Here is a 13199-nt window from a genome sequence, read left to right on the forward strand (position 1 = left end):
AAGGTGTTCATACTACTGTAACTATAGAAATATGGGAAAAAAATAACTTTTGGGACAACAACTCCTTGAACCCTCAGCCTGGAGATCTTTGAAAATAGTTATCCAAAAAGTTATTTTTCCAAAGTTTGATTTTTGCTCCCATGACAATGCGTTTTTTCCCATCCAAACTACAGTGGAAAGTAAACATAATCCAGAAATGTTCCCAGAAAACAAATGGTTCCAGAAGTCTCATGTCAATAAGCCTAATAAGATGTTACAGAAGATATTTCACACTCAATCAGATTCCTTTCCAATCCTACTTATGACAATTAGTCAGATCCAAAATACAAGAAATCTACCGAATTACTGAATGGTGGTAACTTCCGATGCACTACAACACTTTTACTGCTCCAGGAGAAATAAAGAAAATACAAATAGACCAAATGAGAAGTGTGTGTGCATGCGTGTGTCCCTCTGCACATCCTTGTCTATTTTGGACCATTGTGAGCTGCAGCTGAGGCAACAGAAGACATAAGATAAATGTCACTTGTTTATTCAGCTAAGTGAGGCTCTTTGTTCCTTCAAATATTTCAGAATCATTGGGATTTTCCCAACTGAGTTTGTTTGTATTAGCACTTCTACACTCTTCCTTACTGCCAAAAAGCAGCACCTGAAGAATAATGAGAAATGTCACGTTAAGCACAATGCAGCTTTAGCCAGCTCACAGAGTATCAATAGGGAGACATTTGACGAAGCCGGGTCTGATGTGGGCTTGACTTTCTTCCCAGAGTTTCATCGTCACCATAAAGCCTTCGAAATAGGTGGCTATACAGAAGTTGGAAAATGAAGCCACAACCTCCTATCAGGGAGGAATATCTGGAGGGAAAATATATGGGTCATAGACCTTGAAGGGCCACACTTTTTATCAGGTCTGGAAACGCAAAGTTAGCCAATGCAGTTAGGATTGAATGCAAGTTTGCTACAGCTTGTTCCTGACTGAAGGTGCAACAAAGCCTTTTGCACTAGCTGCAACTCTTAAAAACATTTTTGAGAGTCATCACACATAGGGTATGACAGCATGGTCAAGAGATCAGGTTCCCAAATCATGAATGACTGACGCCTGACTTCTCTCAGGCCAAAGCAGGAATAGCTGTTGGCGAATCCAGCAAATGTGGCTCTAGGAAAAACATGATACATTTTTTGTCCAGGAGAAGCACATTCACCCTGAACAGGAAGAACTAGAAATTTGCCAAGCCTTGGTTGGCCTGTTGCCATAACCTCTGTCTTGCTTGTTACTATTCCACGACTTGCTTTCCCTGCTTATTCTCATTCTGCATTAATACCCCAGAGGCCTACACCCAAATGTGTCCTCTTGTGTAGATCGGCTATTTACTAAATCATTATAGTAAAAACAGGCAAATGGGTAGTTTAAGATCTGGAGAACTCTCATTCATTTGAAACTTGTCCATCCCTAAGTGTGTCTAGAAAGTGATATATTATGGTAATAATATATTAGGGTAAGCTAGAGAGAATAGTGGTTTGAGCACTGGACATTGGACAACACCACTGGAGACCAGTGTTTGATTCTCCACTAGACCGTGGATACCCAACTAGGTGGCCTTGGGTGAGTCACACATTCTCAACCTTATAAGAACCATTCATAGATTCTTCTTAATGTTGTCATACGTTGGGAATGACTTGAAGGTACACAACAACATCAAGAAAAAGGGGAAGGATCTTGACACTTCTTGGGTGGTATAAATGTCATTAGTAATTCATTGAAATTAGACTTTTGAGCTGCATCTTGGTTGTATTTTTTTAGCCTGCTAGAATCTTCACAAATTGAATAGGCTGCATTAACTAATTGGAGTGTACTTAATTAACCTACAGAGGACAAAGCTGACACAAATTACAGTATTAAGACCCACAGGCTGCAAGAAGATACAGGCACATGTATCAGATCTATGGCACTTCCTCTATGTATATAGGATTCACTGAGGCAGCACAAACCCTTGTGTTTGTGTCTAAGATTTGGGTGTATCTTGCACAGAAGCTGTATGATGGCATCTGAAAGAAGAGGGGTGACTGCCTTTTCAATTCTGCAGGGATCCTGGTTTTTTAAAAAAGTTTTTATTCTCTATGATTCCCCTTTACAATAAGTACATGAATGCAAGCCATCGGCAGTGCCAGATGCGCCTCTTGCTCATGGTGGGCTGGTACATTTCACCGCCATGCCTGAGGGAGGAGGTGGGGGCAGAGGGGAGGGGGATAATTTGGAAATCAGTCATGTCTGCTTGGCAAATTCAATAAAGCGCGGTCCAGACAGGCAGTTAAGGAGGGGGGAAAACGGCATCCATCATCACACAGAAGAACCAAGGGTGGGGGAGAGAAAAAGCAGCTGGCATCAGGGGAAGCAAAAGACACCAAGAGAAATGGATGAAGTTGTGAATGAAAAAGTGTTGTGGGAGCAGGGTTGCATCTTAACACCGGACTCAAAAAAGCTGGCTCATATTCTTCAATATCTCCCTGCATCAAATAACATTTCAGTCGGTTTGCTTGAATTTCGTCTCACCTATCTGTAACCTCACAACCCAACTCTTTGCAAGGATGACGGCCTCCACCTTGCATGGCTTTCCTACTTACCATCAAACAACTATTATGAACTGATGACGTACAATTTGCATTTGTTGAGGTAGACAGAGTCTATAAAAGTTTCTGCTACCAACTTCTTTCTCTCAATCTCAAAAGTGTTACAAGATTCTTTTGCATATTACAAATTTGATTTCTCAACACATACATCCCTTGTTAAATGTCATCCCTTGTTAAGATCTCTGGTGAGGGGAGTCAACTTCCTGCCCCACAATCTCTCTATTATTATTATTAGTACTAATAGTATTAGTATATTTGAGCTGCCGGTGGTACATTAAACCTTTGTGCCGGCAGGACTGCTGACCAAAAAGTCAGTGGTTTGAATCCAGGGAGCAGGGTGAGCTCTCATCTGTCAGCTCCAGCTTCCCATATGGGAGAGAGATAAGCCTCCCACAGGATGGTAAAACATCCGGACATCCCCTGGGCAAAGTCCTTGCAGACGGCCAATTCTCTCACATCAGAAGTGACTTGCAGTTTCTCAAGTTGCTCTTTACAAGAAAAAAATAGTATGATGATGATTATGAGTAGTAGTAGCAGTAGCAGTAGTATAGGGCTGGTTGACTCCAGGGGACTGAGTCCCGGTTCTAGAGGAAACATGGGATACAATAAAGTGATAGACTTCAGTTCTTCTTTAATCCTGAAGTCCACAAGACTCTATTGTTTATAAGAACTAAAGCAGACTCACCGAATCAATTGCATTTATCAATATTGTTGACAATATCTAATTCAGGCCAATATTAGCACAAGTGGGTAAAGAAAACTGTGTGGGGACAAGTCCAGAGGAGCACCTACATTTAAACCTCTTATGCCTGCACCTATGTTTCTTCACAGCTTTGGAGGAAAAGAAAACAGGGGCAGGGACTTGGAGATCCCCGATCGACCACTAATTCTCCGCCCATTCACACCTTCATTTTCCACTGGATCAATCTGCTTCCCCCTCCCAAGGTTTTATTAATCTAACCCTTGGAGTTGTCATGGCGAAGTGGGGTTCCCTCCCTCCCCACCCCGTTACAGTCGGGAGCCTTGACAACTAAGCACTGCAGATGCCAGGAGGGCCATGTCTGCGTCATTTGTCTCTGACATCATCAATCACTGGTTGCCGGGGAAACACCCTCAAAATTAGAACAAAGTGATGGGGGGAGCCCCACATGGCACATCTAAGAGGGGGCATTGAAAAAAAAAAGGTCTCTGTGTTATCAATGGCATCTGATAACATTTTTGCAAGATACTGTTTGGGAGAATAGGTCTGTAACTCCATTGGCTGCACTCCTGTTCCAGGAATGAACTGGAAAGGAAGCTGCTCCTCCCCTGAAATTAGTTACACGAAATAGCTAAATAAACATATATGAAAATGGACATTATGGATTTTTCTTGCATCACCCCCAAACTGCATTTTTTTACATTTTCTTTCACAAAAACTGTGGGTACAAATGGAAGCAGAGAACAACACATCGCAGGGGGTGAAAGGGGCCATCACACGCAATTGCCAGGGGAGCCATTTGTAATCCAGCCTCCATCGAGCTCTGCTGTCTGGGAATGATTAGATTTGTAGTCCATCATGTCTGAAAGGCACCAGATTGGGGAAAGATGGCCTGTTTGTTAAATACTAGAACCCTCTGCAAACAAGGCTGCAGGTTCAGAAAGAGACAGTACCTCTCTCATTTGTCCTTACTATCATTTTTAGACTCGCTCAAGAAAGTTATCTACAACTCCCAATAATGGGAAGAAATAAATAAACAGCTCCCACTTGATTACAGTTCCCAATCCACAACACTATCACCATCTCTGTCTCTCAGGCTTCTTCTCATTCTCAAAATCTTTCTAGGATTACTAAATCCCAAATATATACTGATGATCAATGCTACTCAAAGTGGTGGTCCCTAGACTAATATCAGTCACTGCGCCATTGACTATTGGCCTATGGATAGTTTCCAGGACAGAAAGAAACAGTTTCACCTAATGGGTACAAATATGGTGTTGGTCCCTGGCATCTTTTGAGAGACAGAGAATATTGATTGCTCCACATCAGATAGCCCAAGAAGCATTGCTTGATATCACAAAGGACTTTCTACATTATTCTGATTTGATTTTTTTTTAATTTGGGAAGACTTTATGATTCTTAGGGGAGAGAAAAGTTGAAATCAGACTAAAGAAGTGGTCCCAACCTTTTTGTGACCAGGGACCACCTTGACATTTGTACATTAGTACCAAAAGGGTTACGAATCAGTTTTTGATCAACTTAGGTTCAGTTTGGTTATTTGGGGTGCTGATTCAGAAAATTGCATTGGCTAGACCACATTCGCTCCAGTTTCTAATACAGAACATATGCCATCCAGTAGCTGCCATTTGCTCACCGATAGAAAACCATATTTAATAATTTGGAGCTGATGTAGTCTATCCAATGCATTTGTCTTAATCAGAAGACACCAAGGTTCCCCACTTCCAGGCACCACATGGAACAGCTCCACGCAGAAAGAGGAGAAGGAGGAGGAGGAGGAGGAGAAGCAGCAGTCAGGAGGCTTGGTGTTGCACCTTTTGTGGGTAGTCAGCCTCTTCCCTCCCAATATCTCTGTTGCCTCGGAACTATAAGAGGACTTTGCAAGACCAGCCGCTCTCGTGGCAACGATGTAGTAACGGTGAGGCCGCGGACCATATTTTAGTTGTTGGTGACCACTGGTGGTCCACAGACCACATGTTGGGAACCATCGGACTAAAATCTGACAGTGACCCTCAAGGTCTTCCAAATCTAGTCTAAGACAAACTGGCCCTTGCATATGTACGTGTGGGATTTTTTGTTTTACTGTAAGAGGATGCTGGCAGGAAAAAAAAAAACTTTCCTTTCCCACCTTCCCTTTCTCCTCTGCCCTCCACTTACATTCCTTGGACATGCCAACTTCAAAGCACTTCTGCAGGCGGCAGTACTGACAACGGTTTCGCGTCACCTTGTTGATGATGCAATTCTTGTCGCGGTGACAGGTATACACCATATTCTTCTGGATGCTGCGGCGGAAAAAACCCTACAGGGTGAAGCGGAGAAAATGTGGCATGAGTAAAGCAAACTTTCATCCTTTTCATTACAACAACCTCTCTCATGTTGCGGAAGTACACTCGCTTTCTCAAAGTAGAAACAGTGTGTAACTTTGAAAAGCAGAAACCATCCCAGTTTGAATTGCATCTAAGCCACCTTTAGGACAATCAAATTTCCTTAAATTCTGCTTTCTGGGTGTCCAATGACAGGAATGGGAATTGTGCAGTCTTCCAAACATTTTAGGGACTGCAACTCAGGGACACAGAGCAATAACACCCCCTGTGGCTGGAATCAAACACAACTTTCAGGTCGCCGAAGATGGGAAATGGCAATATATACCTCTATCTGTTGTCTGTCCTGTCTGTGTATAATGGCATTGAATGTTTGCTGTATATGTGTTCTGTGATCCGCCCTGAGTCCCCTTCGGGGTAAGAAGGGTGGAATATAATTGCTGTAAATAAATAAACTCTCAGAGCACCTCATATGAAATGGTAAGGAATGCTGGGAAACAGGCCTGTAGCCAGGATTTTGATTCCGGGGGGGGGGGGGGGGGGTGAAGCCCCTCAAACCCCCCCCCCCCCCCCCAGCTACATGCCTGCTGGGAAATGAAGTTCAACATCACTTGGAAGATACACAAATTCTTCCCCTGTCATATGGAAATAGTAATATGCCCCTACTTCTACCAGGTTGTTCTAAAAATGATACAATATCCTGTACATAGAAGATATACTAAGAATATGCTGAGCATTGCAAAAATCAGGGATGAGAAATCCTTTTGCTGAGGGCTGTATTATTTTGGGTTTAATCCATTGGATACTATGTGCCAATATCAGGCAGCACTTGAATCCAAAAGTGGAAAAAGCAATAAACACACACACTGTTCTAGAACACACACACTTTTTTTGTAATTACAGTAGAGTCTCACTAATCCAAGCCTCACTTATCCAAGCCTCTGGATAATCCAAGCCATTTTTGTAGTCAATGTTTTCAATATATCGTGATATTTTGGTGCTAAATTCATAAATACAGTAATTGCAACATAACATTACTCCGTATTGAACTACTTTTTCTGTCAAATTTGTTGTACAACATGATGTTTTGGTGCTTAATTTGTAAAATCATAACCTAATTTGATGTTTAATAGGCTTTTCCTTAATCCCTCCTTATTATCCAACATATTCGCTTATCCAAGCTTCTGCCGGCCCGTTTAGCTTGGATAAGTGAGACTCTACTGTACTTCTCTTTCTTTTTTATACAGACACATACACACACACTTTCCTCCCTCCCTCTCTTTCTATCCCCATATGATTTTGAACTGATGACTAGTATAGAACCACACAAAATTGCCTTGAGGACTGTACCTGGCCTATCCATGAAAATGATAATGAGAGCTGCTCGTTTCCCTGTCCTGCTGCCTAGTGGGACACAGGGCATTATCATCACCACAAACCTAATTCCCTACATTCTTGTGCAGGCTAATACACCATAAAATGTCTAGCTTCAACTAGTAAGCTATTTTGAGACCTGGAAAATCTGGGGTGGTTTTAAGAATAAGGTGACTTACCATTTTTATTTTAACTTTTCCCCCTAGTGTCTATACCACCTTTCTTCTATCATGAAATTCAAAGGTGGCTTGCTTGGTGTTCCTATGTGATTTGACATCCACACTGAGCACTGTTAACTTCAGCAAGGGGACTGTGTCATGCCTCTAGCTTTTTCAGAGCTATGACAGCATGTCACCTAACATTTTCTCAGTGATCCTACAACAGCACGCCACTAGTATTAGCATCCCTATATTTGAGAGGAATAATTGAATCCTGGAAATGGAAGAGACAACAAAGGCTACCTAATCCAACTCCCTGCCATGCTGAAAGATACACATAAAGCATTCCCGAAAGAAGAAGAAAACAGTAACCAAGAGTTTGTCACCTGAAATTGGTGACATAGCACACATATTATTTGATTGTAAATTGTATCAGAAGGTGAGAGACTTGTACCTTGGTCTATATATCAAACGGACAATGTATTGGGAATCTCACATCAGAACAACATATTTTATGTGTGGGCAATACCCAAAAATAGCATGTAAAACAGCTCTGTATTTAAGCAAAACAATACATTTGAGAACCACAAATGTGGGGCTGATCGGGGTGATAAGGAAATATGATGTATATAAAGGTAAAGGTAAAGGTCTTCCCCTGACATTAAGTCTAGTCATGTCTGACTCTGGGGGTTGGTACTCATCTCCATTTCTAAGCCAAAGAGTCGGCGTTGACCATAGATACCTCCAAGGTCATGTAGCCGGCATGACTGCATGGAGCTCCATTACCTTCCCGCAGGAGCAGTACCTATTGATCTACTCAAATTTGAATGTTTTCAAATTGCTAGGTTGGCAGAAGCTGGGACTAACAGCGGGAACTCACCCCGCTCCCCGGATTCAAACCGCTGACCTTTCGGTCAGCAAGTTCAGGAGCTCAGCGGATTAGGATTAACCCACTGCACCACCGGGGGGGGGGGGGGCTCATGTATATATTTAGTTTTATTATATGTATTTACTGTATTGTTAACTTACTACATAGAGTGCAATCAAGTCTTATCAAGCCCTGTTGTTTGGTTTGGTATTGTGATATGGCCTAAGGGTTAATCAATAAAATTTATTACATCCAAGAGTTTCCAGACATCCTCTATCCCAGAAGAAAAGATCGGTTAACTGTAAGTGTGGTTTTTCAAACGATCTCATACCTCAAACAAATGTGTTTTGTATATTTGTATGTGAAGTGCAGAGATCACGCTGAAGATCAACGCATTGCCTGCCTGTAACTGTAGTTCTTTTAGTGGTTATCTGTGCTTTTACACAAATGGGCAAAACCCATTTATGCAAAGTGCAAAAACTATGACATAAAACGACAACTTCCCAAGGGGGACAGCTGCTGCAATTAAGCCAGTTTAGGTTTGTTACAGCTATACCTAAAATTGGAACTATTAGAATAACCACTGCTAAAATGAGTACAGGGGATTGTAAAACAGACACACACACACACACCTGCCCCTATTATCTCCTTTCTTTCAGTGGGTTACGAATTAACTAAGCTTTCTGTTCTGCCTATAAATAATAATTCTGTTCAAGTCCAAAATTCATATTCAACTGCATTCATAGCAGTCAGCCTCATAAAGCAGAACTACACATGTTCATGTACCATCCTGAAAGAAAATCTGAAACCTAGTTTCCATGCTTTGAATTATGCTAACAAGACATATTTGCTGCTCAATGAGCCAGAGTTTTCAAAGAAATTAGACTTTTAGCCAGGAAAAGGAATGACAGAGGAGAACAGAGGAAGGGCAAATATTTTTCTATGCATGAGGGATATAAACCTTTTTAAAAAAATCATAAAGTTCAGATTCTCAGAGCTTCTGCATTCTCTTCAAATGGCAGGCTCACAGGTGGGCAGAATACATTATGGTCTTGCTGCTGAGAGATCGCTTTTATCCAATTTTTGACACTTGAGTGAACATTACTTTCTAAACTCAAAACGGGGTGCCACTGCAAGGGTGAGGATCAGACCTTGGGAAGGTTGCTTATTTAGCCACTCTTTCTTAACCTGTGGCTCCCAACCACAAATGGGGTCACAAAAAATGTGTCAACACCTAGACATTCACATTCTTTTGTTAGCAAGAACCTGTAGTGTTCACAGTGGACTTTGCAGAAAATGCTTCAGTTATATTTCACAAAAAGGAAAATTAACCTGTTTAGCTAGCTTTGCAAATGCTGATTTATTGTCCGTAAATGTTTGATTTTTATACGTATTTTTATACCTATATACCCAAGGTCACATAAAAATGTCTCAGATGGAAAAGGGTCACGAGCGAAAAATGTTTAAGGAGCCCTGATTTATATTCCAAGGAAACTCATCCAGCGTGACTGTATGGCCAGGGAGAATGGGAACTAGATATCAGAAATATCAAAAATTAACTAGGTATTTTTAATTACAAAATGTGAGTCAAGCACTGAAAGGGTTAAATAAGCTAGCATTGCCCTGAAGAGATGAAGACTGTTCGAATAAGTGGGCCAAAGCTAGTGTCGTCCTGAGGTGTGTTAGTCAGCCTCAGTGAGAGAACGCCTCAGTGTGAAGTAAGCCTCGATGGGAGAAAAGCCTCATGTGTGAAGCTCCAGTGTAAAGGCTGCTGTATGTAAAGCTTTAGTGTGTAAAGCCCCAGTATGTGAAAGCTCCTGTGTGTAAAGCCATTGTGTGAAACTCCTGTATAAGTTCGGTGTGAGAGGAGGCTCTGTGAGAGCAAAGGTAGAAGCTATTTATCTGCATGAGAAAGAAGCCCAGCATGGAAGCAAAGAGGGGCGTATAAAGAACTTTTTGTGTATTATGGAAACCTTGTTCTTGTAAATAGTGAAATCATATTATTTTGCATAAAGAAAAGCCTTCTAAGGAAGAGATAACATTGGTCTGTGTGCTTTTGTTCTTTTAAATCATCTTTGGCTACTGGTGCTAGGTCACGCTGCTGCTAATAAGTTAGGGTTAATAAGTTACCCTGCTATACGTTTATAAGGAGGGTCTTTTGTTAATAAGCCCACTCGCCTAACACTAGAATCCTCAGAAGTGAAATTTCCAAGCTGCAAGTAACCTTTCTATGGAATACAATTAAGAGGCAGAGAGATTCAATGGTTCAGGGGCAGCCACACTGCTCAGGACAAGGTACTGAGGACAACACTGCCACGTCCCACTAACAAGATTAAGGGACTCCTGGCTGGGAAGCAGAAAGGCCCTTTTTCTTGGCAACCAGAAGTACAAAGGGCTTGGTGTTAATGAGCCAGAGGGAATGCTGGTGGGGACAGAGGCCTCTTGCCCAGGTTGATCTGTGCCAATTTGACCCACAAGATCATGTTGCCAACCTAGTGCATGTGGGGGCATGTGGGCGGACAGGTACAGTTACAGTAACTCATGCTGTTTAGATGCAGGAAAAAAGAATAAATGGGTTTTAAAGGGAGAGAAGGGGGAGGAGTACAAGATCAGAGAAAAAGAGAAAGCATATGTGACTGCATGGAGAGAGAAAGAAAATACACTTGTGCATATAAGCCCAAAGCTTGCAAACACAACAATTCCCAGGTCCCACAGCAAGCTTAGCTATTAACACACAATCTTGTGCCCCGGCCCCATCTTTAAAAAATAAAGATCACAGAAGGAGGCAGTAGCCAAAAACCAAAACAACAAACAAAATGCTGTGAAAGCTCACGGCTGCAAACATCTTTTTAAAAAGCAGCCAGAGGGAGGGCGAGGCAAGGAACAGCATTACTTCCTAAAACGGTATAAGGATCGAAAGCCTTGGAGACCCTTGCATGTCCTCCCCAATCTGTTATTCAAAGTGAGTGCCCCCAACTGATTATTTTGCATTGCAATAGCGCCAGCCCCAATCCCCTGAAACCAAATTTGAGAGAGCAAAAGGTATTTGTGGATCAGTGGTACCCAGAATAATACGGTACTCTTGCAAGAAAAAAAACATGTCAAATTTGGTGCCAGAAAGAAGTGTGAGACTGTGGACCCTTTTTAAAAATCCCAATCCCTCCCCCAGAGTTCAATATAATAATCTGCCTGTTTACTAATTGTCTTGGATCAGTCCAAGAGTAAAAATGGGTCGCCAGCAGGGAATGCGTACGTTCGACAGATCCTTATTTATGCTTCTCCCTTCCTTCCTGCAGTGTGGGCCTCCCCCAGTCCTTGCTGCCTTTTCCCACTCTCACCTTGCATCCTTCACAGGCGCTGACACCATAGTGGTAGCCGGATGATTTATCCTGGCACACGAAGCAGGGTTTGTAGATTCGGGGCAGTGGGGGTGGCGAAGGAGGGCTGGGTACGATTTCTTCAGAGCTGGTACTCTGTGTTTCAATGGCTGCAAAAACAGAGAGAAGGGAAGGACGGAGGGAAGGAGGGTGGGAGAGAAGAGGGAGAAATTAAGTCAAAGATGACATCTCAGGGCCAAACATGTACACTGAAGAGGTGACGAGAGTTGTAATCTGTGCAAGGAAGTAACTTGAACGAAATGCCCTGGCAGAAACATGCATATACCGTCATTTGGTGGGATGAATATCACCGAGGGTTGCTTGAGTGGAAACTGAAGAGGCTCCTGAACATTTAATGGATGTGTAGATGAGGGAATTTCAGTAGGTGTTGATTCTCATGCTACCAGGTGCAGGAGCAGTTTTCAGTTTTCAGCACAGCAACCTTAATAACACCTGCGTCAAGAATACAACACTTGATCGCACTATATTTGTATTAAATGACTCAACCAAGAAGACTAAACACGAGATAATACGAAGATAGAGGACATATTTATCTATGGCATATTCACTTGTGATGGCTCAGGTGCATCTATACCAGGCATGGGTGAACTTTGCCCCTCCAGGTGTTTTGGACTTCAACTACCACAATTCCTAACAGCCGGTAGGCTGTTAGGAATTGTGGAAGTCCAAAACACATGGAGGGCCGAAGTTTGCCCATGCCTGATCTATACTGTAGAATTAAAGAAATTTGATACCACTTTAACTGTCATGGCTCAATGCTATGGAGTCCTAAGAGTCATAGTTAGGTGAGGCATAGGCACTCTTTGGTAGAGAAGGCTAAAGACCTTGTAAAACTACAACTCCCATCATTCCATAGCATTGAGCCACAGCACTTAAAGTTGTGCTGACCCACATTAATTCCACAGTGTAGATGCACCTACATTTGCACATGTTCACTTGTCACTTGAAGAAGATTGGCATGGGTATCTGGTCTATTGCTTAGTGCACCTAAGACAAGGAAGGTTAGGGACAAAATAGCTGCTTTTGACCTGTCTGCATAACAAATCCATTTACCCCACATCTTACCACGTCACTATTTTAAGATTATTAAAAGCAATTACAACAGCAGCAAAACTCTCCGCGGAGGAAGAAAAGAACAGTACGAAGGCATGGCACAAAGAGGATAGAAGGATAAAATGGTTGCTATCTGTAATTCAAAGGTATTCTGTGCATTGAAACTGGGGTTTCTGCACTTGGAAAGGAGAAAGGGAGGGGAAGATTTCCCCCGCAGACCATAGAAAAGTCGCTGATCAAAGGCAACTCCCAACAGAAGCACCAGTCAGCCTGTTGGGAATGCCGCTCTACGATTTTAATGGAGTTATTTGAAAGTGAAACGCTCCGCCGGCACTTTGTGCTGGAGGGATGCTTTCCGGCAAGTTATATTTCGGCCAGACGGATTTTGCAACCAGAATACCTTTCTTTAAGAAACCTATCATCAGAAACACTCAGACTCAGGGGGTGGGAGACGGTGAGAGCCACAGAGGGAACCGAGAAGCCTAGCGAGGAAAGAGAAGCCCAAATCCATATGGCCAAAGGCCTGGAAGCTTTGGAAGCCGCCTCCAGCATGCTCTCTTGCAAGGGTGGGATGGCACTGCTGCGAGATGCGATTTGACATTTTCAGGCCAGAAAAATAAGATGTGGGATTGAGCCAGACACAACCAATCCCAGGAGCGTTACATGCTGGCGCTGCAGCTC

At 42.5% G+C, this 13199-nt stretch overlaps 1 protein-coding gene across 9 annotated transcripts in view; it reads right to left on the reverse strand.

The window, feature by feature from the left end:
• Window positions 1-13199, reverse strand: part of rara (retinoic acid receptor alpha) — a 282413-nt gene that overhangs the window by 15900 nt on the left and 253314 nt on the right. For all 9 annotated transcript variants that reach the window (XM_062957876.1, XM_008113361.3, XM_008113368.3 and 6 more), the window contains 2 exons: window positions 11406-11554; window positions 5504-5645 (listed from right to left, as the gene is read on the reverse strand). In XM_062957876.1, coding sequence (XP_062813946.1) covers window positions 5504-5645; window positions 11406-11554 — 291 coding nt within the window. The remainder of the gene's footprint in view (window positions 1-5503; window positions 5646-11405; window positions 11555-13199) is intronic.

Source organism: Anolis carolinensis, chromosome 6, assembly GCF_035594765.1.
Source record: "Anolis carolinensis isolate JA03-04 chromosome 6, rAnoCar3.1.pri, whole genome shotgun sequence".
NCBI classification, from domain to species: domain Eukaryota; kingdom Metazoa; phylum Chordata; class Lepidosauria; order Squamata; family Dactyloidae; genus Anolis; species Anolis carolinensis.